The following is a 26,507-nucleotide window of genomic DNA, read 5'->3' as shown; positions in this document are numbered from 1 at the left end:
CTGGCACGCCCCCTGAAGTCAGAATTTTGACAATGAAGGTGATATGAACCTCAATAGCCCCGACTTCGAAATCCAAGATGGCTGCTCTGTGTTAACAGTAGTTAAAGCTGTAGTTTGTACTGTTTATTAGCACTTCTGTCATTGAATTTGTTGTGCACATAGTACAGTCCAATTACTGCCAGAGGAATTGTTACTACGGTGTTAGTATTTGTGAAATGCCAATTAATGTGTTATTATGAACTGGTTTTGCTGGCTATGTTTATGTTTATGGCTAGTTAATCCTTGTTCAGTCACAATGATCTGTCTGCCTTCTGACCAAATGTGCAAGTGGAACGCTATCAACTCAGGTTATTCAGATGTGAAGTCATTCCGATGGCTGAGCTCAGAGGTATAATGGAACATGGCATATACATATTTTGGCATCCTGAAGGCAGTAGAACAAGTTGAAAACACAACATTCACATTGTATTGTCACCATATGAAGATGTTTGAAGCCATTCAAATTCTGAAATTCAAGTGAGTCAAATAAAACACTTTAGTTGATTTTTATTATTGTTCTTTCAAGTGATACATCTACGTAAAAGATTTCATGAACTTGCATGACAAGTACAGTACACTTTCTTATCCACCCCTTTTACTTTACAGCTATTTTAAGATTTTTGATGAACAATATATATTTTTTTACATTCTGCAAGTTATGTTATCGACCTAAAAAGGAGGTCAGCGGTCTGCATGGCTCACGCGATAAAGCCTTACCTTTGAAACAAACGTAAACATCACAGTTAAAAATGTAAACCGAAATATTTCCGCTTTAAAAAGCTTTCACAGAAGTCTAACGAACAAAACAACTATATTTAGAGATTTTTTTTCTATTTCTAAAACTTAAGCTCCAATAATTTTTGATTGAATGAATCCTGGATTCTCCATCCACACACAAACACACACACATATGGATCTTGACATGTGTGGCAAAAGGTGGCATGGCAAATGAGCGCTAACGCCTCAGTAAAAAAAATTATAATAAAAAAATAAAATACACAAAAGGAGTGAAACTCCAAGAGAATATTGAATCCTGAAGCTTATTTCTCCGATTGACGTTTTGATTAAAGACAACAGAGTTACAGTCAGGTGAGTTGAAGCACCAGTTGGTCTTTTGTCCAGGAGGGGTTGTGCTCAGACCAGAAGTGAGCTGAATACTTCAGAACAGGAAAAACAACATATGTACACACCAGCAACCTCTGAGTGTCAACCCCCCCCACCCCATCTTGGTATGACCGGTTGTAAAAATATACTGCATGTGTGAGTCAGCCATGGATGAGATGATTACACTGCAGGTAGGCTCCGATAGAATGCTTATCAGGTGGTGGTGGTACCTTTCATAGTCCCTGCTGAGTAGAATGACTCAGTCAATTGTGTCTGGGTGCAGCGCCATCAAAGTGCCGTCATTTCAATATCAGATGTTCTCCCCGTTTGATACGTGTGGTTTATTACAATTCAAATGAATCTGCATACTGAAGAATCAACACTAGATGGAGACACTCATACAGCTTTAGAAACAAAGGAAAAGCCTGTAAGCGCACCACAATTTGTTTTTTAGTCTGACAATAAAACAACAAACCAAACTGCCATAAATCTTTTAGATACACTGATACATCCTAAGCAATAATGAACACCAGTGTGTTCTGAGGACAGTGTGTCCAGCAGTCCCAATGCTCTCCAAACAAATGAGTCATCTTCTGTCCACATCAACGACCAGAGACAACACGTCCTTTTATGTCCGTTGGCTGTGATATTCCTGCGCCGTGCTCAACCCCCCAGAGAGGTCAGCTTAACGTCAGTGCTTAAGAAGAAGAAGTGCTTCCAGCAACGTGGGAGTATTGACTAGTGGGAAGTGCTGACAGAATAAGACATGCTGTACTGTATATTCCTTTTTTGGTTTAGCAGAGCGATAGCATCCTAGCTGCCGTCAAGTAAATACAAGTCATACCAGCCACAGCCACGGTAATTGCACACAAAGAATTAATCCTTCACTTGAACTGTTTCATTCACAAATGGTAATACTTGACGATATTGTTGTTACTCTAGAAGTGAAAATACTGAACAAGAATCCATTCAGCTTCTTTGGGGATTCATCAAAGTCTTGTGTAAAATGTATAAATATGACTATATGTCTTCAGTAAATGTCTGCGGTATAAAATATAAAATTGTAGTAATTGTTCTTACACAATTGACTTCCCTTCTTTTTTTTCACCTTTCAATACATATTAATATATAGCTGTCACACATATAAGCAAACACTGTACTGTGTTGAGGACCTCAAGGGCCTGAAATGTCATGAAAAGATTCCTGCCAGATCCAAATGAGGCTTCTGAGGCCGCAGTATTTATACTTCAGATTTCCCCAACACATGGAAACCACAATTTCTTAAAAAAGAAAAAAAATACTAAAACTCCTGGATAAAAGGGATTCATCTACTTGTATTAACTAATTTTATAAAATGTACTTTTTTTTTAATACTTTTTGACATGTACAAGATTAGGACCTCAGAATACATTTGAACAACTGAAAAGTCTTAATCCAATGATTGTTGCTATGACATAATATATCTAATAAAATGTTAAGCTTTGATAAATAAGATTTCCCCAAATAACAAATCATACGTTTGTCTTCTTTCAGGAGCCGCAAGTGTTTTCTCAGCCTCCTTCTGTGATTCTTCTAATGTGTTCGCTTCATTTCTGCATGCGACTGCAGGCGAGCAGTGAGAGAAAGAAAGACACTAACAGAAAGAGTGGTTGAGGGCTATGAATCAGTGGGTGAGGGTGATGTGAAGATGGGAGGATGGCGTTTTCTATCCGGTGCCGTTCTTGTTGGGGCTGTTGGCGTTGATCGTGGTGCCGTCTGGCAGCTGGCCGTCTTTGCGAGGCGGCATCCTCTCGTTTATCCTGTCCAGGCCGCGTGCCTCCTCAAAGTTCCGAATCTTCCTCGTAGGAGAGAAGCCTTGAATGGCTAAACAGACAAAAAACACCAGTCATTTCCCTACTCAAGCCACTGCACCTAACTGCTGTTAATCATTTTATAAAACCAAACTCACAGTGAATTTCACTTGATAAACACAAAGTAGACGAACGGTGAATACAACACATGCACAGGTAAACAATGACTCCTAGTGTTCACAAACCAGTGGGACAAGCTACAACAACAACACCTCACACTTTGTGCACTTACGGTAATGTCCCGAAACAGCCAAGGAAACCAGACAGAGAGGTGTGCAAACGAAAAGCAAACTTGTAAAGACCTTTCAGACATAGTCTTCAGTCATTTCAAACATCAACTTCACAAAGAATGAACATTCTGAGGTAAGGGATTTATAGCCCCACAAACAAGGGGCTCGAGGGTTCTCTTGCACCACCAGATATCTGTGACATGTAACAGATTGTGCTCACTTGACTTCACCAAACTAAATTATTCCCAACCAGGAGCACTTGTGCACCAGGGGGTCCTTTCGCAATTGCAAAGAAATACACGTGAATTTAATATATTTTATTGACAGTAAGCGACCAGCTATGCTGACTGCAGAGAGCTTGCCTTGCAGTGTCATTTCTACTACACCAAAGATAGGTGTGGTGACTGTGTCTATGAGAACTAGATAGCAAGAAAACATGGATGTCTAAATATTTAGCCAAAAGTAACAAATATATGGTTTAAATTGTTAAAGTCATTTATAAACCATATAAAATAGCTTATAGAGAAAAGCCTTTAATCAGCATTGGGCTATATGTTGTCCAATATGCACCAATACAAAAACGGTAATTTAGACGTATATATACTTTATGCAGAGTTTGTTCAACCAGCCGCACTCTGACTCCCCTGGTAACAATATTCTCAGCACTGTCTGCACATGTAGAGTTTGAATCACAGCGGAGCAGACAGTTGTGAAGAGTCAAGCGGTGTCTTCAAGATAAGTTGCAGACTAGTTAGTAAAATACATTACTGGAAGGTTAATGAACGATGACCCTGGCATTTTCTTTATCAAGAATATCTGCCAATATATCAAATATCTGAATTTACCTAAAACCTGTATCGGCCTTAAAAATTGAGAGTCAGTCAGACACAACCTAAAAGTAATGAGAAGATCCTCACAATCATCAGCCAAAGGTAATAATTAAACGGTTGAGATAATAACCTATAATTAATGGATTAAGATTGTTAAAATAGTGAACAGAATCAACAGTTCCACTGTAAACTAATAACATTTGATAAAAGTTAAGTCATTCTATATAATAAGCTAAAATGAACAATAGATACAAATACCTGATTAGACAGTTAAAAGTAATAGATAAATTCCTACATGATCCGATTGTTTTAGACAAAATCCAGCTTAATATTTACTGTTCAATGGTGATGAATTGTTGGTATAACATCCACTTTTATGTAGTTACTTTTACTTAACATCTTCAGCTGAAATGAAAACTTTTGGAACATGATGAATAAAATCTCTGTGGGAGTATTTGAGCTCATTTGACAGGAATGTGGGAGTATATCAGACAAAAGTTATGCTGTCTGAATACACTGCCTCTTCACTCAGTCTGTTACATTGCCCTATTTCTTAGCAAATAAGACTGTTTCTCATGACTGACGCCTATTGAACCACCAAATGCCATCGTCAACCAGAAGAGGCGGACATTGCAGCAACAGGCAAATGGTGTAACAGGATTAGCATCTGAAAATATCCCAGGCAGGGATTTCCCTGGTCTTATCTTGGCCAGGTCTTAGCAGGCTTTTCTATGCGTGGGGAGCCACAATGGACAAGAAAAGCCTGTGTGACCACAGCCAGGAACCTCTAGTCAACAAGGGACAGGTCAGGTCCTAAACGTGATACACATGACTGGACCTTTGGGAGCATTTACTTTTTTGATGTACACAAACAAGCCTGATTCAAATACAGCTGGTAACATTTTGAAAATGTCTTTTTATGGACCACTCATTTTACCGTTGCCCCTTAACACCATTATTACACGAGCTTGTTCTCAGTTCATGTCATGGTCTGTGTTATATGATTCTGTGACTGATCGAATGGCAGCCTATAAGTAAAGTTTTATATAAAGTATTTTACAACGATGGAGCAGACAGTGAATCCAACAGGCACTGATAATGCAAGAGCAACCCACACTGAAGTAGAAAACAATAATATCATAATCAGTGAGGGGAGGGAGAGTGAAATATCAATAATACCAAGAGAACAATATACTTATATTTCAAGGGTGGGGCTTCGTTTACAGGGTCAACAACACAACAAAGACAGGAAATTTGAGCCACACAGCCATGCGTACCTTTTGCTTTTTCTGCCTCAAGGGTAGCTATGTTAGTAGGAGTCGAGGAAGGGAGGAAAAAATAGAGTCGTCAAAGGCAGCCAGAGACAGCAAATACAACAGCAATATCAATCTGTAAAGCCCAGTGCAATAAACAGGGGACACAGATGGCAGAATATAGGCCAGTACCCATGGCACAGTTATCATGGAGGTAAAATTCACTGCAGCTGCAAAAACGTCATCAAATCACTCAAGTTGGTGGTGGGTGATTTTGTAAGGTTAGAGAGAAGAAGCCTGTTAGAGATTTAAGATGGTGTTGGTGTTAAAGGGTCACAAGGACTTAGGTGTGGAGAGCTGAGGGGGGATTTGGCTGAGCACTAAGAGTCTAAGACTGGGACGAGATGCGCTAGAATGACCAGGCAGGATGACGCATTTGTTCACAGTGGCCTTACAAAAGCTGCAGTACACATGGAGGCACATGTACATTCTGTGTCACACAATCTGTAATTGAAAACAATCATCTGTGAAAATTAAAATACTACATACTTGAAACAATGCTATGTTTACGATGAATGAGAGCTGTGGCCGCACTGCTTTATAAGGTGCTTCGTTAATGGTGACACTTGGTGATGGTGATGCTACAACCACACTACTACATAGTAGTTTTTTTCGAAAAACGAAACATGCTGCCAAGTTTACGGCTGTGGTCTGCACTCCTCCAGAGTTTCTAAGCACCTACAATGAAAAAGTTGAGAAATGCTTTTGGCCCCATTTTAGTTTGAGAACTCCAAGCCGGCGTTTTAGTCTGGATTAGTAAAAACTGAGAAGTTTGGAATCAGTGATCCAGTGACCCGCATTCACTTCCTGATTGGTTCTTATAAGTCACACCCCAATGGATATTAGTGAAGGAAAAATGTTGCAAACACTTTTTGTCAGTAAATAAATCCCTGATATTACTTTTTCTTTTTGTTGTTTCTTGTACCCAGTATTTGCTGTAAATAGGCAACCAAGACAGTCTGCTTCCTGTTTACACTGGCACCCACATGCAGTGTAATGTGCATGTAAATTGTCACTTGATATTTATTTTCAAATGTGTTAGTATGATTGGGATTATTACTGATGCGGCGGTGAAGCACTTGTGTTTGGTGCCCTTCCAAAACAAAAACGTATTGGTACAGATTCAGGCTTAAGAAAACCATTTATTCTTGTATTAAGAGTGGAGGATGGTCAACAAAGCACAATCACTTGCCCTCACTTTGTATGAATTGGCATTGTTGACCTCAAAGCTGTGGCTAGGCAAGCAGACATAGACAATGACATTCTCCAAAAGGTCACAACGCGTGGTTTCTCCTTTGATTGCTCTGCGGCTTCTGTAAGCCTCCAGCATGGCAAAGTGTGACTCCCAGCATGTCCTCTGGCTGCAAGGCCAGGTGCTGACCTTTAGATCAGAGGGTCAGCACCAACTTCCTGGTGACAGGCTGACCTCCCCGGCCGGCCGGCCCACCAGCTCATCCTGAAAAACGTTCTGCTGCACGAAGGCATGGCTCCATTCAAAGTCCAGCCAGTGCTTCCTGTGGCGGGCATGACGCCATTGATCTAGAACCCTTTAAAGGGCCTAAAGCAGGACAGGGAGGCTTGTCTCCCCAAACTGGAGGAGAGTATTATCACCAGTGAAACTACTAACTTGTTGTGACCATTAAAGGGAGTTCACTGTGCTTTATTCATGCAGCTGTAAAAAGTACAAGTGCAAGCCATGTACACTAGTCCAGTAACGTGAGACTGGGAAGAAGAATGACTGTATATCCTGTGCCTATTTGGTCACACTTCACAAAAAATTCCAGTAGGTGGTTCAATTTTACATTGCAAATGAAAAAGTACGGAGCAACACAACACCACTGGAAAAAAACACTTGGGATAAAAAAATCCATACACGCACTTGGTGATGGGGGGATACGTAAATGTCCCTCATTGTGTATACGTTGTGTTAAAATGACAGCAAGCAACGATGAGTAAAGACTGTTATTAAACATAAAACCCACTTACCGGTCTCTAAGGTCTGCTTTCCCCCTGACAACACTCCCATTGGAAGAGTTCCAGTTGGGGTCAGCCCTTTGAGTGTTAACACACTCTCGCTTTCCTCCCTAGTGCACAAACAAACACACACAAACACACACATATTACATTTCAGCAAGCAGGCTGGCAAATTAGACCTGGTGGTTACGGCGCTGTTCTGTAACCACCAGGTCTTAAGTTAAGTCATCACTCAAAATTAACCTGTGCCCACTCGCTCTCTGCTTGATGGAGCAACAGAAGGTCAGCTTTAAACGCCTCCAGCCAAACACACATTTGTCCCGGTTCTCTAACTGGGTCACTGATGACTTGTGTCAATTTTAGCAGCTGGAGCAATATTTTTAAGGATTGGTTACTAGCTTTACGATTTGTGTCAACACACTTGTATTTTCATAATTTTTTTTCCGTATACCTCCTCTAATGAGTCAAAAGAAATAGGATTTTTATTCATACAGAAAAGCAACGTGTCCGTACTGAAAATTTAAACCACTAAAAAGAAATCAAACCAGTAAGAATTTATGAGAACATGTGTCTAGCCAAGTGACATCTGGATTTTTTTCTACATATGATTCTATCTGAGCCTGTAACACCCTTTGAAGCCACTGAAGCAAGCTGTGCTCTGCATGTTCCCCACTTGCAGCAGACGGACAAGCAGCAGCAACCGTCATCAGGAATATTGCTTAATGTCATTATACAGTCTCGCAGCATGGTGACTCATCTCATGCCAGCTCATTAATCCTAGCGGACCAACATTGTGTTTTAAGAAACAACCCTATTGTGCGCTCAACTGACCCCATTTGTTTCACTAACCCTCTTGGCACTGTTGTGACCTGCGATTCAATGGAGGCAATTCTGACACTCCACCCTGCTGAGCTCATGGTGATCCACATGTACATGTCCACAAGCCTTTTCCAGTTGCACTGTTACCATGAAAGAGGAAGAGGAATATCACAGGGGGAGCATTAGTGTCAGAGTCAGACCTGAGGACGGAGAAGACCCGGGCCATTTTTCCCACAGCGCGAATCTTGTTTCTGATGACCTCCTTACGCATCGCTGAGGTGCCACCTGGAAAAAGTCCAGAATGTATGATTAACCGTCAGTATACCACCCTGAGTATTCATGTCTCCATCATTTGCTACTGATTTCCTAAGCACTAACGTAAAATGAACATGTTGTATGAAAGACTTCTGGGACGAAAACAAAGGATGAAGGGATGATGCATTTGAGAGATGAACGGAGAACTTAATGGTGTGTTTCCGAGAATAGTGGCTGTTCTCCAGGGAGCTGACTCTCTCATCAACATCAGGTGATTTATTATAAGTGCAAACCACCTACTGACATTACATATCAATTAAGTAGGTGCCAGGACTCATTAACAATTCATCAAATTTTAAAAGTTGATTGGAAATGCAATTTGCAGAATGAGCGAACAGAACCACAGAGAAGTGAGAGACAATCTACAACCTGAGCAGATGTGCAGACTTTCTATATGCATGTATTTTTCGACCACAGCAACCAATAACTAATTTTCTGTGCTATATTCAGTGCCATATATCTTAATATCACAGAAATAAGTGTAAATATCTAGGAATGTCTAGTAAAAGTATGACAAGCATCATGGCGCACTGAGACATAACTGGAATTGTTTATAATTCATTAATAAAAAAACAAAGCTGTTCCACAACATTATTACATACTGTAAAAGCACCTCACCCACCTCACTCAAATTAAATTGCTTTAGTAGCTGTTAGGATACAGTGCAAAAGTAAAGTATTCACTAGTGTTCCGAAGCAGTATTCAGTATTTACTCTCATTTGTATGTCTGTGCGAGAATGTATGTGTGTAATTTGAAAATATGCGATTTTATCAGTGATTCATTTCTCAAGTTTATTTGAAAATGATAGACAATTTAAAAGTAATTCCCTTTTGTGTTAATGTAGTACACTAAGTAATACTCTGTAGGCAGGAATGCAAGAGCAATTGATTAGTGGAAGAGTGCACAATTACTTGTTTAGGACAAATGAGGTTGCGTTGCAGAAGATTCAAATACAATTGAAGTAACTAGTGACCAAATGTGGTGTCATTGTGTCCACAAGCCCCGACCTCAAACTTTTGAGTACACAGCTTACCTTCATATTGATCATCTCCCTCTGACATGAGCTCATCGTCCGAGCAAATGTTCAGCACATTCACCAGCATCTCCGTCACTGTGGGAAAGAAGCCAATGTTAGAGGCAGGGTTTAAGCCATCAACACAATTAAACATTTACAAATGGACAACATGCACAAATTCAATTATGATCTAGGACTTAAATAAACTCCAGAGTGGTGTATCAGTTAAGAAATAGCTTGTATTATTTATTGCTGTACTTTTTGTTAATGTTTTAAAGCAGGAGTTATTACAGTAAACTAGTAAAACCCTGTAAAATGATCTCATATTCCATGACTTACAATAGTGGAAACAAATGTGGGTCAGTCTGAGTCTGGATACTCCACTAAGTCAATGAATCACTGACAAATCAATAAAAAGGCTTTCCATTCACATTCTCCTCGAGTGGTCAAAAAACATACCCTTCTCTCCCACAAAAGGTAAAGACCATGTGAAGACGTCCATGAAGTTGGGCAACCAGTAAGGGTGAGGGGAGCAGTTGAACTGTCGGATGTTCATCACATTGTTCTCATATTTTAATACGGCAGCTAGGATTGACAGAGGGAAAGAGATGGGAGGAGAGATTCAGGGATTGAAGCAGGTAAATACAAGAAAAATGAAACAACAATGGGAGTGAGAAAAAAAAAAGAAACCTTTATTATTGTAGACATCTAGGTAATTTGGAGCTGAAAAGATTGTGATTAATGAAGGGAAGCCTGTGGTCTGGCTTTTTCTGTACATCCGATACCTGTACAGCCACAGACAAAAAGACTCAGCAAACCTGTTGCACATTACAATACGCTGGAAATGAATGAAAGAAAACCCGGCTTACCCTGCATCCTGTGCTTCATGGGCTCTGATTACTGACAGCAAGTTATTGTTTACCAAAAAGTCACAGACTGCTGAGTAACTGCAAAGTGAAAAAGAAACAGAGAAGAGGAGAGATCTGTCAAAACACTATGTGGAGGTTAAATGTATACCATTAAAGGAACAGACTGTTGTTTGTCATTTTCCGCATGCTAGCATGCCCCCTGTCCTGCTGATATGGGCGTGTAAAGATACTGAGCATCCAGGGCCAGGACTCTGGTATTAATGAGCTCTGCTGGTTTCTCCAGAAGCTGAGGAGTAAAGCCTGAGCAGAGAGAAGAAGGTACAGAGCAGAACAGCTCAGCTGGGTGAGGCCACTCTAGGGTTTTACTGCCTTTCTTTCTTTTTTTCACTGACCAACTAATCCACTGGAAATGCTAGAGAAAAATAAGTGGGCGATCAACATTTTATGAGATCTACATCAGGCAAAGATTAATGGTTTCTGACATTTACCACTTCAGTGGATTCAGATCAGGGCAGGGCACCAATACATACAGAGAGCAACTGAAAATATACAAAGAAATATTATTTAATAAAAGAAAATAACAAAATTGTGTTTCTGAGCAGTCCCTTCTAGCTGTATGCCTGCCAGGGCTCTGTTAAGGTGAGCGCAACATGCACAGTGTTGTGACATGTCATACCTGACTAGCTTCATGGTGGCTGTAAAGAAAAGATACTTAAGATGCAGAATGTTGTACTTTCCAAAAGAAATGGAAGTTTAAGACAAGCCAGGGTTTAGTTCCCATGGATGCACATGCAGTGATGAAACTTTCCAATTGCAACGTCATTACAGTTGGAAACATGCAGCTAAACTGGATGAGTTACGAGGATAAATGCTCTTGGGTGACGTTAATGCTTTTCGGCAGATTTTGGTGCCCCCACAGGCATCTTTTACAAGACCACATTCAGACGGAGACAATGTTATGCAGGCAAGTTTTGCAGTGAGCGAGCCAATAGCTAAAAAGCTGAAAACCTCATTCAGAAGGAGAGGCTGTGAAGGAGCCTTGTTGCTGCTGTGGAGCAGCTAGAACCAGACAAAGTAAAATTGTTCCAAAGTGTCAGTCTGCATGGAAGAACCTTCAGATAGCAGATCACTGATATAGTACAACAAATTGATAAAAAATATTTTCGTGAGCCTATGATGACATAGCAGACATAACAAACTGTCCAACAGTATAATGGTTATGTGGGGAATCACCACTGAATTTGGCAAGAGGGAGGATTTACCGTCTTTACAAGACATACATGGCAGAAATTAACATAAGGCTTGTTTTGGTTAAAAGCCTTGAGAAGCATCATCACTACCATCTGTCATCAGATGCCTTGTCAAAGAGAAGCAGTGATACAATTTTTATTTGCAAGTTAAGTTTGATGGTGATCATAGTGTGTCAGTGTGTCCAATCATTCGGTGTAGCCCTCAAAGGTTGCTAAGTATTTGTGAATTCACAAATTAGGCTGTTCTGATATCAATCAAATTCAGTTTGGCACAAGGTACTGTATAAATATGTGCACGTGGTATTCTGTCAACAACACCTTAAGACCCACTTTCAGTTTCTGGCTCCTAATTGTGTCTTTATTAACACATAATTTTTTTTTGTATGCCACTAACTTTTTTCTATGGTCTTTACCATTTCTGAACCCATATTCATCAAACATTCATCTGTTAGCCATTTTGTAAATTGATGATGTGGTCATGTCACTTAATACTTTCAATAGGCTGTTAGCCTGTTATGAGAGAGGCTCAGTCTATTCACTAATGTACTGTTATTTGAGGCGACAGCCGGAGTGATGAACGCAGCAGTTTAATACCTGAAAAAGTAAGAGCAGCCTCTGACAGAGTTATGGTTGAAGTGCTCTGTTGTCTTTTCGCTGCCGTAGTCCTCACCAGGGTCGGCCCAAATCAGGTCACACATTGGTCCAAATGCAGGAGGCTCTTTAAACCGGTCTAACTATTATACAAAAAACAAAGACACACACTGATTTAGATCAAGTTCTTACATGAAGGAAACCACTATGATAGAGCAAGTAAATAGACCACAATAACAATTTTATGAATTATAGTATATTAGATTTTTGTACTAAATCTATTTGTAAATTCTGGGATGGTCCAACATCATAATTACACTATCTCAGTCTCAACTTCCTGCATCAGTGGTTGATCACTTACTTTTCTTATGTCATCTAGGCAGTTGATTTCTGGTGAGAGTCCGCCGTGTACACACAAGAACTGTTGATTGAGCAGGGCAGCGAGTGGCAGGCAGTCAAAGGCCTCCATACAGGCATCATACACCCGTTCAGAGTATTTAATTTTACCTGCAGAAAAACACATGACAACATATAGTTAATCTTTATAGCTCATCATATGTATAACTAATCTCAGTCTTCTACTCAATTCAGTCACAAATGCCAAAAAATGTGTTTCCTGATGATTTCAACAAAAGGAGCCAAACGGATTGCACTGACTAAGATTCACTGCAGTCAGTATATAAGCTAATTCGAAGAGTTTGCTACTGTATGATGAAACATCGCTAGTCAGAGGCAAGTGATTTAGCAAACAGCCATCAGTGTTCTAAATCACAATGAAGAGATTAATGCAGCAACCAAATGCATTTACTTTTATTGTACTGCTTCGACCTCCTCAGCCTTATCTGCATATGTAATTTACAAACATGCTAATGAATATTATATGGTTTATATATATGTCACAGGGTTTCCCCCAGAAAACTTGCTAAGCCTGGTGGTAGGGCTGCTAGAGAAGCCGACCGGCGGCCGACCGACGGCCGACCGTGTTTTTGTAAAAAAAAAAAAAGTTAAAAGTTGAAAGGAATTTTGAAATTATGACAATTACGTGTTATTGAAAGACATTTATTAACAATACTTATTAACTAGTGCTGTCAAACAATTAAAATATTAAATCGCAATTAATCGCAAATTTTAATCTATTCTAAATCTCCCTTCATTTATTTTTTTCCATCATTTTTTTTCCGTTTAATGCTCTTATCAACATGGAAAAGTGGATTGGCTTGCTTATGCAAATGTTTTATTTAATTGAAAAACAACATTGCCAAACAGGGCGGTACAAAAATAAAATTATAAAGTGCACATTTCAGGTAAACAAGGACTCAGCCTATAGTGCAGTTAAACCATGGCTTAATATTAAAAAAATTCAAGTTTGCTGTGAACATAGCAGTCAGGCCTCTTATTTCAGAAACAATGAACCATAACAGTTAGGTTACCAATAAAACGTAAGCGTACTACTTCTTTGCTTTCAGCCAGCTACTCAAACAGACAAGCAACAAAATAACAAACAAACAAAATACACAGGCAAGTGTCGGCCTACTTTGAAATAAATTAAACACAGAACTTTGTAGGGCTATTTGAGAAATGTATGAAATAAGAAGTACCCTATTTTTAAATAAATAAAACCATATAGCTGCAGCCTAATAGTGTAACGGACTAGGTTTATGTTTATGTTTGGTTTTGACGTATGTTCAGTAAAACACTGTGTTGAAGGAGCGTTCTGATGTCTGAGGGTCAGGGAAGGGGACGTATGTTCAGTAAAACACTGTGTTGAAGGAGCGTTCTGATGTCTGAGGGTCAGTGAAGGGGTCGGGATGGGACATGTGACTGTTTGGGCCAATAGGATGGGGTTGTTTGGGGATCGGGGCTCAATGAGGAAGTGAAGTGTTGTTGATATGTGCGAGTTTTGTTTTTTTTTTTAAATAAAAAAACAAGCGACGCTTAGCCTGGCGGGGGGGGGGGGGGGGGGGGAGAAAAGCCTGGCGGCCCGCCAGGCCTATAGAGCACTGGGGGAAACCCTGTGTCAGTAAGGTAATATTACACCCTGGCTTCTGATGCAGAGACCGCGGACAGCTCCTCAGCCCGGGCACAGTCTTCTCATACATGTTTGGGATGTGAAAAGTTTATTTTACAGATTTTACGGCTCTGTCAATAATTTACTGCTCCTCTTGTCTCTATCAATTGCGCTGTGCACTGCACCAGCTGTAAAAAAACAAACCGAGCACGATGCCATCTCCTGTGGCTCCACCCACATTGACTATAAATTCTGTTGCTTTTACCCACTCTGAGTTTTTAAAACCGGCCCTCAAATATGTGCACATTTACTGTGTACGGCTAAATGTTCACATGCATGCAGGACATCGTTAGGTGTCTAGGTGTGTGTGTGTGTGTGTGCTTGTGTGAGAGAGAGTGAGCAGGGAAGTCAGTGTGTGTTTGTCCCTCAGGTTCTGGGACTATCATAAATAAGCTACACAATTATTGTATATATCAACCTCTCATAGTGATTCATTTTATCTGGGACAAATGTGATCACTAGAAGTTCCACAAGCGAGATTTGACGGAGCCGCCTCGCTGTTCTCTTTCTCTATTCTCTTCTTCCAACAATGATTCATTAACGGAAAAAAAACATCAACGATGTGAATATCTTTAATTTATTATCTAGGATAGCTGGGATCCATCCAATTTACCAAATATATTGAGATGCAGAGCTTGAATGCTTGGCTCATATATCACAGCTCAAGCAGTCTTTAGCAATACGTATATTGCGCATGTTGAATATCGCGATGGTGATAAATATCCGATATATCGTGTAGCCCTAGTGTGTGTGTGTGTGTGTGTAGATGAGGTGGCATGTGGGTGGGAGTGAGGTGGGGCCAGATTGTCTTTGCTTAGTGCCAAAGAGTCATTGTTTCTGAGTCTGCATACTAATGCTTCAACACCTGCCAAATACACACACACACACTCTGTGACAGTTAAGTGTGTGAATCTTGTGTAAATATATATGTGTGCGTGTGTGTTGGTGTGTGTGTGTGGGGGGGTGTGTGCGTGTGTGTGAAAAGCATCGACACCAGGCCTGGCTGCTCTCCATTCTCCACCAGTTTGTTGTCTCCAACATGGAAATTAATAAGCTTCATCTCCACTGTGGAGTAACGCTGATGAACTGACACATCTTGTTTTGGGACTTCCTGATGTCTCACACACTGACAAACAAATCTTTCATGTGAGCCAATTATCTCATAGTTACTACTATTCTTGAAAAAAACTGCAAACGGGCATTGCACTGCCACTGTCACTCAGAAACCAATATTTCTCAAAACTATGTTTTCTCTGCATCTCTGGATGATCAATCAACCTTCTAAAGTGACCGTCGGAGCTATCTTTACTTATACTCCGAGTAACATGTCTTACACTTATACCCTGGCTTTGTTTGAAATCTGAAACATGATAGGTAGCAACCACTCTGAAGTGGCACAGTGAGCACAGAGAGCAAATTAGACTGGCCTTCATATGGCTGAGCGAAGCGCTGCACTTACATTCCTGTTTGAAGGTGAAGTACTCTGTGAGATGCCGGCACTCATGGTTCCCTCGCAGGAGGAAGAGTGTGGAAGTGTGGTTGATCTTGAGCGACCAGAGGTAGAGAACACACTGGGAGAACGAACAGTGAGAGAGAAAAGGTGGGAACAAGGGAGTAGAAGGAATAGTTAGAAGTGCTTTGCTGAACATGTCTGACCCCAACAATCTCCTGCTGCATTCTTCAAATGAGAAAGGCCAACTCATGTCTGAGTTCATGTCTAAAAAACAGCTTATGTCAGTCTGACAGTGACCTTGATCAAGCCAAGTTGACTGCCAGGTTAATTTGTAGGTTGCAGGTGGTTTTATTAGAATGGGATGAAAATGGAAATACTCTCACACTACACTGTGCCACCAGGAGATCTGTGCACGAGTAAATTGTTGAGCTCCACAGACAGATTCATATTTTCTTCGCACACTAATCTCATAAGAAACGCTTCATCACGTTTCCCTCCGACCACATTGAAGGCTCCACTTAAAAACACAGAAACTCTATAAAAACCGGGCCAGCATTTACAATCCAAATTAGCGTTCTCTTCAGTGCTTAGACCGGGCACAGCTCAATAGCCGCCACTCCGCTCTCAGCCCACTCTTAACCTGCACCAACCATGGCCTCCCGTAAAGTGGTTGGAACGAGATGCCAAGGTAACCACAGCTGGCAGGCGTGCAATGACATTAACCAACGACGTAAACAAATATTTGGGGGAGCAAGGACTTACTGGTCTTGTTCACTACAGATGTTGGGAGGAAAAGTGACCTGTGAAGTCTGGTTAAATGTATTGAGGGGGCTGTTGGTGCATGCGACTTGATCTCTCATGTGTGGAGGTGGATAGAGGGACATGGCTTGGAGTGGTTGGAAGCCGACATGGGTTTTAATGAAAGCCTACAGTTCGAGCCTCAAGTGTGGAAGGCAGACAGAGGGAATGGTAGAAAGCTTTGTGTGACAGATGTGAACGCTGGCACACACACACGTACACACACACGTACACACACACACACACGTCTGGTATGTACGGTTGCACAGCAGGTGTTAGGAGGTTTACTCCAAAGACACAATTTTGGATCAAAGACATTAATTGGATTAAGTGGATAAAGAAAAGCTCAGGGAATCAAACCCTGATATCTATTTTCATATATCTGTCTTATGAGTTACTGACATGAGATCTGTAAAAATTAAGAAAATTTTCAGTCCTAGTAAAATCAAACAGTCAAGAAACTGTAGCTTTAAGGCTCTTTGTTTTGTTTAGTGGTGACTATACATCAGCTAAACACACTTTCTTTAGATGAGTGGAGAGAATGGCCGATACATTTAATTCCAACAATTAAATATTGTAGTTATGTGACTGTAATCATTACCTTAGCCGATGAATGTGCATTAGTATAGACTGCAAACTAATTTTCACTATCAATTAATTTGCTAATGATTTCCTCCATTAACCAATAAATTGTTTAGTCAATAAAATATCAGAAAATACTGAAAGAAATCCAGTATCATCTTGAAATTCCACCATTAGTCAAAATTTTGTAAAAATTCTAAATATACAGACCATATCATTATAAATAACAGAAAAGTAGCAAGTCATCAAATTTAAATGCTGAAGAACATTCGTCCTCTTCTGACTAATTATTTAAAGCTAGGGTTGGAAATCCAGGAAAAGCAAACAAGCGCAGACTTCAATAAATCCCGCCCCCAACAGCCGCCCCATCGAAGCTACACCCCCAAAACACACTGTCCACTGTCTGACAACTGCTAGAGGCTGACTTTTCTATGATTTGCTCCCTAAAGTCTGGCCGCTCGGCAGGCAGGTCAATCGGTCGGTAGCCACATGAAACACATCAAAGGGTTGTGTTTATTACATTCCTGCGAGGACCACAGACACTGGCTTATTCTTTTTTTCCAGACTGTATCATTTATCGATGGCTATCATGATGTGGATTACAACAAATAAGATAAGTGTTTTAGAAACAACTCAGCGGAACCGCGGGACTGGTGCGCCATCTGGGAGCGCGCGCACGCACACGCACACACGCACGCAGGCATGAAAAAGGTCGTTAACGAATATTTTTCGTCATAGTTTTCATCAACGAAATTAACACTGATCTGAATACATGCTTAGCTGCATATATAAACATACAGTCTTTGTTCCATTTAATTAGCTGCTCTATGTTAGTTGACGGCAGGATGTAGACTCTAGGCTCCTCTGTGATCACACCTATGCTTTAGCTGCAGTGGGTGGTGGAGCACTGGAGTGACACTGATAAGCACAGTGGCTCAGACAAAGTGAAGTGCTTTTCAAGTGATGAAGAGGTTATACACCGCTGTTGGATTGGCTGCGTTTCTCTCTTCAGTAGAAATACATTTGAAACCAAGCACAGTGGCCATTTTTAAAGGTCTTCAGTGGACTCAAAGCTTAAACAGGCATCAGCCTATCATTCCCTATGCTGTTTCAGTCTTCTCTTTTCATCTGTGACATTTCACCCACCTCAATGTACTACCCAGTGTTCATCAAAAGCCCCCACAGGGTTCTCCGAATGTTAGCATACTGCTTGTTGACTCTTATACTACTGGCTCCGGTGTGGAGCAATACTAAATATTGCATCCCTACTGCAGGATGTCAGAAAAACAATCAAGTGCTGAACAGCTGAGCTAAGACAAATGCAAAAAAACCTGACACACAGAAAGTTATTTTCTTTTGTATAGATGCATCAACACATAAACGGAGAATGAAAGAGATATCAGCATTTGTATTGCTAACATTCTTCTTTCTTACTCTCACAGAAGGTGATACCTGCACTACCCACAATGCAAAACTACATCCAGTTGTGAATTTGGAAATGTTATGCTAATATTGGTTAGTATAGCCTGGAGGGAAAAAAGCTATTCTAAAATCCAACAATACAGAACGAGACACTTCTTTTCAAACTCTTTCATCCAGTCATTGAAGTGAATGCGGTAGTTGTAGAGTGACTCCTTACTCTACAAAGCCCTAGTATTAGATTAGAGTGTAAATGATTTGCCAAAAATTAAATAAAGCAAACTATAAGCTATAAAATAGATCACGTTGAGTGATTATTCAAACTTTCTATATATATCATGATGTTTTTGGCAACCCTAGTTATTAGGTGAAAATCTGGTAATGTGACAGCCCCAATACTAATACGGGTGGGCAGTAGAGGAGACAATTAAATATCAGGTTATGTTATTCATTTTACCCATGAATTTGTCACAAATGTGTCTGCCATGAATCTAAGTTTACTAAAGCTGCCACCCTCTGGTTAGGGGTCTCAATACGAGCACTGCAGTTGCCAAACTCCAGCTCTCTGTTCCAATTCTCCTTCTAATTTAGAACTGTTCAAACCAGAACGTTTGAACTGTAGCCTTTAGACAAGTTTGTGAAATACAATTTCAAAGGTCAAAATACATTTGTCCAAGGAGCAGCAGTAAGACTTATAGATTTAGTAGCTGTACTGAACATTAGTCGCCATGTTAACCATCCAGAGAATTGATAAAGGACACACCACCATTCAATGTGTCTTCGTTACATCATATAACATCACAGTTACACTCAGATGCAAGCAGCACAGTGTCAGTTCTGGGTAGCCTAAAATCTTTAAGTTTAAAAAAAAACATTATTAAACGGTGGGTGCTGTGCACTACACACCCACAATAAAGATTGTCTAACCAACAATAGTCTGAACATGGTTAACATGTTACGACAGCAGAATGCCACAATGTAATACAGTTGAAGAAGGACATGCTACACAGGGGAAATCACATATGGGTTTTCAACTGAACAATAAATACTTAAAACTAATTTAAAATATGAAGGAAGAGAAATTTACCTCAATACTGAAGTATCCTCGATCTACATAGTCACCGAGGAAGAGATACCGTGTGTTACTGGGTGATCCCCCAACTTCAAACAACTTCATAAGGTCAAAGAATTGACCATGGACATCACCGCATACTGCCGGAAGACAAAAACACTGCAGTTACTTGATTATGTTATGATAACATCATCAACAATGCATACAAAGAAGTCTCGACATTTGGACATAAACACATTTTCCATTCAAAGCCAAATCTGTATTTACTTCTCATAACGGATTTTGATTTAGTAATAAGCCAAAATTGTCTACTCATTACAACTTCCTCCTACAAACTGAAATAGAGATTACACAGTTTCACAGAATTGTATTTATTATCTCGACAAATATTGTGATATAAAACTAAACACTGCAAATGTAAGAATGTTTTTGATTAAAGTCAAACTGGACGACAGTTTCATAAATATTCAATTCAGATTCAATAGTCTCTGCACTGATGAAACTGATTAAAGTTAACATTTTCCACTCAGGAATAATAGTAGCCGGTTTCCACTCAGTTAACATGGCAGGGAATAGTTTTGATTTGAATCAATCACTGTGATTTAATTTCAAACCAATCATTACATTTTAAGTTTAGTTTATTTCTAGTGCTAAATGAAATAAAACTTAAGTCAGACATGTCCTGAGACTTACTTTCTGAGTACGTTTGGATTGAACAACTCAGAGGGAGCAGGTGTTTTCAAGTAATTTTATGAGATAATCCAAGTCATTGACTTTACTCTGTAACTTTATTTTGAAAGGCACTATTATGAATAAAGTTTAAGTTGACTATTGTCCGGAATGGCTGTGGTAGCAGCAGTAGTATTATTATGAGTTGAGTTTAAAAATCTGGAAGGTCATTTGATTTGGCACAGGAGTTGACATGTGCCAGCTGCTGGCAGATAGATACGTAGTTATGATAAAGTGTTTACTCTGTTCACCACATGTCATGTTGTCTTGAAATGACATTTCCATAAGCATCCAACAAGTAGAAGTCCCAATGACCAGAGCTGCTAAGGAGGAATCTGCACTGCTATTACTGACAGGTATTTTGTAGTTTCCTTTAGGGTGCAGCTCAGGTTCATGGGTTATATAGTTTCCAGTTGAAAGATGGCCTCTTTGCTATGTTGCCATACAAGTACACACTTTGAAATAATGAAATGTCCAGTGGGCATCTGGCAGCCTACCTGTTATAGGCGCATCCACCTCCAACAGGCACTTCTCTTGGCGTAGGATGTTGGCCCCATCATTGATGATCCTTAGAGCCACGTCCTCTTCAACCCTGCCCTCCTTGACAAGATGGTTGCGGAGCAGCTCTGCGTTGGGTTTTCCATCTTCAAACAGCTCTTTTATAGTCAGCTTATGTTGCGGAGGGTATGGCACAGCTGGGAACAAAAACAAGCAACATTGCATGTCATGATAAACAGGTTAGAGCAGACATTTTCCAACTCGTGCCCGCTGAGGAGATGAGTTTTAATTCTGTTTGACGTAAATTCCCTCAGAATGCAAAAAAATAAATTAATATAGAATGAGGAAAAAAGGTACTTCAAAACTTCTTCTACTATCAAAGTAATCCAGAATAACTGTCTATACATTTATGGCAACATTACAAATAGCCATAATGCTAGCAGCTAATTCTGCCTACTTTTAAATGGTGCTAATTTGCCAAAATGCAAAGATATAGGCTGAAAACAAGGCTAAATTTCAAGTTCAAAGTAACCTACTCCCTGGCAATATATGTCGTAGAAAGCCCCTAAAATATGAGGAGTGTAATTGTATAACAACATGACTATCTTCCCTTAATCTAAAAAGGCAAAGAAGGCTACTAGGAGTTACAAAATCCATAATATTTACTATTCTTATGTTGCATTGCAGAATGTCAACATGCATTTGATATTTGTGTTACAAAAACTCTCCCTTTTTCCATATGTATGTAAACGCATGTGCAGTTTCTAACATTTATAATGTCATCTCATTACTGTCATTATATATATATATATATATATATATATATATATATATATATATATATATCCAGCTTCCTGTACATCATTGTTCATATAAACCCTACATGCTATAAACATAATAATAATAATAATAACATGCATCTTTACATATCCAGTATTCATTATATTGTTCTACTTCATTGCACAACTTATACTGTTTACAACATAAAGACCCAGCTGACTTGTGTGCATTCTCTAATGGTGAATATATTTCACATGCTTTTGTACTTTACATTCCAGACCATCCACAACAATAATCTAAATATTTTTGGACCATTCTCTAACTTTTTTGTTATCCTTATCTCTAGGTCTATGGAAGTGCAATGAAAGTGATGTAACATTTTTAGTCAAATTCCTTGAACGTGTACTCCCCAGAAAAAAGCAACACTGAGCAGAAGATATCTGTTCCATCTCAGACGGCATTTAGTAAAGTTGTTATGATAACAGGTGACATGAGCACTGACTCAGCTATGGTGAAGTTACTGGTACAGGAGGAAGGAGTCATACACCTCCATGATGATGACATGTGAGAGATGTGCAAGACAGACGGTAAGAAGCCCCACACCTCTCTTGACCCAACGTCCCTCAGTAATCTGCTCCACACCACCTACACAATCCTTTTACTGTCATCACAAAAGGTCAACGCTTTTGAGGCTAAGACCTGAAAGCTTCATGATCAAAGCACAGTCAAGTGTGCGACAAGTAAAACTGCAAAATGTATCACCGTCTGATAGAGGATCCAGCAGTAGAACACAAGTGCAGACAAGACAACACAGAGCAGCTACCGATGAAATGGTCGTAATTCATTAAAAACTTCACATACTTAATAAGGAAAACATCACTGGAAGAAAAATGTAGTAAATAGTAAGACAGGTAAATGTGTTGCCATAATTTCATAAAACACCAGTAGCAGATCGTTGCAGACTAAGCTGCGTTTGTTCAAAACAATAGTAGAGTGTGATCCAGGCCCTGTCACTTCCAGGGCCTGCAGGGTAAAAGGGATTACAGCTGGTGTACCTGATAACAAGCCAGGCACCAGGCACACAACAAATCTATTATGGCACCAATTAAATATGGTGTAAATCTAGTCAGATGGGTTTTTCATTCTCGTTTGTAAGGCATGATGAAACCTTACATGGAAAAGTGAAAACATAATATTTGTAATCAAAACGACTGCGTTTGGAGAGCTACGAAAAAAAGCAAACATACCAAAGTACACGCTTGCACTGATCGTTTCGTCTTGGATTTCTGCTAGCATCAAAATCCATTCACAGGTCAGTGCATAAGACAGCCTGTATCATAAATACCTATATCAGCTTGTACAAATCAGCAGTACTCGTGGTGATAAGCGTGGCAATAAACAAGGAAGAAAGAGGGAGAAGGAGAAAGACATTCTGAAAATGTTTTCACACCCACACAGAGCAAATTAAAGTGCACTCTGAAAAAAGCCTTAGAGTTTTTAGTGTGGGTGGGTTTGCTAATCAGTGATGCAGAGGCAACTAATGTTCTTCTCACTCAGAACTATACAAGGGTCTGAACTTGAGGAATATTGAAATAAGATTCATGTCTTCTGTTATTTAAAAGAAATATTTGATACACACTAAAGCAAAGGCTGTGAAAATAGTGCTGCAGATGTTTGACTATGTGTAGGAGATGATGCAGGTAACTGATGTTAGGCCATAGTCTAGAGTCTGGCCTGCAATAGAAATGTATAGCTCCTTCTTGGCTAGCCTGTGCTGAGAACAAGCTGTCTTGCATTGACCAGTGTGGTATAAATAAACAGTAAGTGCTCCCAGGCCTACGAGGCACGGCCATGAAGAGAGCTCTGAGGTGAGGTACGAGCCTTAAGAACAGATTAGGTAAAGCCTCTATTAGCAAGGGCTTCCAGATTCACGGGCTGTTTACCTAAAGGCCTTGACACATTTAAAAGGAAGGCTCCCGAATGGACAAAGCAGACTTTACAAAAACATGATGACACAGAATAGGATACTTTAACGGGGTAATGAAACCACCAGACCATGAAACGTCCCAGGAAAAAAAGACACGCTGACCGAATTTACAAGTATTAACCTGGAGGCTGGCCGTCGTTTTCCAGGCTCGACAATAATAGCTTGACTCAACGCTAAAAAAACTGACCACCTACAACCTCAACAGGAATAAACCCACCACCACCTCCCCCCACTGCCAGCACAATGACGGCTGGACCAGTCTGTTCAAACACAGATACAAATGAAAGTCTGGCTGAAGGTAAACCGCATCGCTCATTCCAAACAGACGGCTGCTTTGGGCTGAAAGAAAACAACGGAGCAGGAAAAGTGAAGTGATCCACTCTGGGGGTTTTTTTTGCCAGCACATAACCTGGTGGAGAAAAACTGTTTTTGTCATGAATGATCAGCTGCCACAACCCCGACACTGGCTTCTTATTAGAAACTGCCTGGCCTAATTAGCATTAATGTTTGATGAACTCTTCAAACCACAGAGACACAGTGGGCCACTGCTGCACTGCATCAACACCCACACCGTCTGGCATGACAACAGACGACTCAAGAGACAAAGACGCCGCTATCTGACGTCCTGCCCACAGAGGATAATATTTTGGACAGTGATACGAGCCATCCGCTAGAATATGTTCGCCATTGTTTCAAAATCAACACAATGGGGCGGGATTGAATTACAAAGATGCGGCTGGATAGAGATGAATAGAGCGGACTGTGACTGGATGAATCATGAAGTCCACTTCAGATTGGTCTAATTATCACTGAATGCATTACGCTTGCAAGCTAAATAGCCCGGCTTTGAGTATTCTCATCATCTCGGTCAATAAATCCATGGGCGTGGTGGAACAACCCCATCTAGCCTCACGAAGACTTTTATCTTTTTGACACAGAACGACGGTGGAAAGCGACTATTGTTTCTGAAATCTCAAGCAGCCCGGCCAGGTCTGGTCTTCACCAAGAACAGGTAGCAGAATACGCCTATTAGTCTGCAGTATAATCACACAGAGCCTGGGGACACAATGTCCGATCAAATGATCAAATGTTTGAGCTTCCAGGTCGACTGTGATATGCAGAAGTGGAGCTTAACTGTTGACTTACACAACCAGAGCAGCATTAGTCGTAGGTAGTCTACCTGTTAAGTCCTCTTACAGCCACTAGTTGCACTGGAAGAATCACTGCTGCTGACTGGCAACAAGGTTTGTCCAATAAGGAATTTGAAGAGCCCACAGCGGGGTTGTCTTCAACCTTGTCTACATTTCTTCTGTCTCCTTCCCCTGCATGTTCTTGTTCTATACTCTCTCCACAATGTGGCGGGCCATGTCGGGAACATCACTGGGGAGATTCTTTCCACAATTAACTCGCCCTCTCCCTACTGGCTCACACTTCAGCATTCCAGTCCTCTGGCAGGACACTCTCCCAGTGCCCTTGCAGACAGACATGGATGTGGGCTGCGTTGGCATTAGTTAGGTGTGGAGTTGACAGGGGTGGGGTTTGAGTTCTCCCTCTCTTTAACTTTCTCTCTCTCTCTCTCTCTCTCAGGAGTGGCCTCTCGGTCTGTTTTCTGCCTGCCCTGTCCCGCCTTGTGTTGGGTTAGGGCTAGAATCCATCTTGTCGAGCTCTGCTGGAAACCTGAGCAGACCTGGGGTATTCTTGTGAGTAGGCAACAACTGCCTGAGGAATTAAGATTTCATCCAGCCTAAATGTCAAGGAGATCAGGCACCGATATAGGACGCCTTCTCACCTTTGCTTTCTGCTGTGTGGTGGTGTGTTACACATGCCAGTGGACAACTGTGGACCGACCTCTGTGAAGTTCTATCATTAGAAAATACCAGAAAAAGATGTAACCACAGGTATCTCAGCGTCTCCTGGTGTAAAGTGGATGGTTATGACGTCCTAATTTGATCTGATAACTGTAGTACTGATTTAAACACACAACAGATATATAGTTATGATGGATAGAGCTTGTGTTGTGTACGCCTAAGGGCCTGGTGCAGTTGTGGCACACGTCTCCTGAAGAGGATTAGACAAAGTTATTGTGCACGCCACAGGTGGCTTCTTCAACTCGATCCTTCAGGAGAGATGTGGGGATGTGGGCAGTGTGTGTGGATGTGACGCTCACCTTTCACCAGCCGCTCTGTTGTGGACTGCTTCTCCTGCTTGTCTTTGTCCTTCCCAGACATCTTTGCTTCAAGTGGAGGCTAATTTGCGAGGGTGGGAATCTGGATGCGGCTCTCTCTCTCCAGCTAGCCCCGAGGACGAGCTAGCACCCCGGTGTGGCTGTCAGCTCCGCGCTGGCTCCCGGCTGAGGTGGTCGTAGGTGGTCGTCTCAGCTCGGCTCTTCCCCAAAACAATCCGAGAAACTGACGAAGGAGCTCCAGCACTTGTTGTTGGTCTGGCTAATTAACTAGCTAGCTGGCGGCAACATCAATGCTAGCGAGTAATAACAGCACAACGTAGTGTTCTTGACACAGAGTGGCAACGTGATTAAAAATAATAATAATAATAATAAACACACAGATGTGGCAGTTCGCTGGGTGGCATGTGTCCAGTACAACAAACACTACCTGGGTGTGTTAAAGAGGGAGGCTGCCGCTAGCAGCTAATCCGATTTAGTTGCTCTTTCCCAGCTAGTTAGCCAGCGAACATCTTGACGTACTGGAGGGTCTGCGGGCAGCTGAAGACAGAGGAGGGGCGTCTCATCTTCTGTAATGTCCACACAAAAGAATACGCGTCAACACCGAGAGCTCCTTCCTTTCCGAGCTGCACAGCGCGTCCTGACAGCGGCTCTTCCTGCTGCTCCTCCACCTCCTCCTGCTGCTGCTCCTCCTGCTCCGGGATTAGACCCTAATCTGACAGAGTGTGAGGAGCAGCTG

At 40.9% G+C, this 26,507-nt stretch overlaps 1 protein-coding gene across 1 annotated transcript; it reads right to left on the bottom strand.

Moving 5' to 3' along the window:
* Window positions 1–529: 529 nt before the first annotated feature.
* ppp3cca (protein phosphatase 3, catalytic subunit, gamma isozyme, a) lies at window positions 530–26,507 on the bottom strand. The gene is made up of 13 exons (XM_061071440.1): window positions 25,754–26,507; window positions 20,819–21,016; window positions 19,608–19,732; window positions 15,728–15,839; window positions 12,562–12,707; window positions 12,204–12,343; window positions 10,360–10,437; window positions 10,181–10,275; window positions 9,950–10,075; window positions 9,509–9,586; window positions 8,360–8,444; window positions 7,353–7,450; window positions 530–3,006 (listed from the first exon to the last, which is right to left on the bottom strand). The coding sequence occupies exons 1-13, from the start codon at window positions 25,812–25,814 to the stop codon at window positions 2,849–2,851; spliced, it is 1,500 nt and encodes a 499-aa protein (XP_060927423.1). The 5' UTR covers window positions 25,815–26,507; the 3' UTR covers window positions 530–2,848.

This window comes from Limanda limanda, chromosome 5, assembly GCF_963576545.1.
Source record: "Limanda limanda chromosome 5, fLimLim1.1, whole genome shotgun sequence".
NCBI lineage: Eukaryota > Metazoa > Chordata > Actinopteri > Pleuronectiformes > Pleuronectidae > Limanda > Limanda limanda.
Note: the sequence above shows the minus strand (reverse complement) of the source record. Positions and strands in the feature narration are given on the sequence as shown.

Excerpts from the sequence above, each read along its gene's own strand:
- ppp3cca (XM_061071440.1), bottom strand. The coding sequence starts at position 25,814 with ATGTCTGGGAAGGACAAAGACAAGCAGGAGAAGCAGTCCACAACAGAG. Across the intron at positions 12,344-12,561 it reads GCCTAGATGACATAAGAAAA|TTAGACCGGTTTAAAGAGCC; the intron begins GTAAGTGATCAA and ends TTTGTATAATAG. Across the intron at positions 10,276-10,359 it reads CATGAAGCACAGGATGCAGG|GTATCGGATGTACAGAAAAA; the intron begins GTAAGCCGGGTT and ends GTGGCTGTACAG.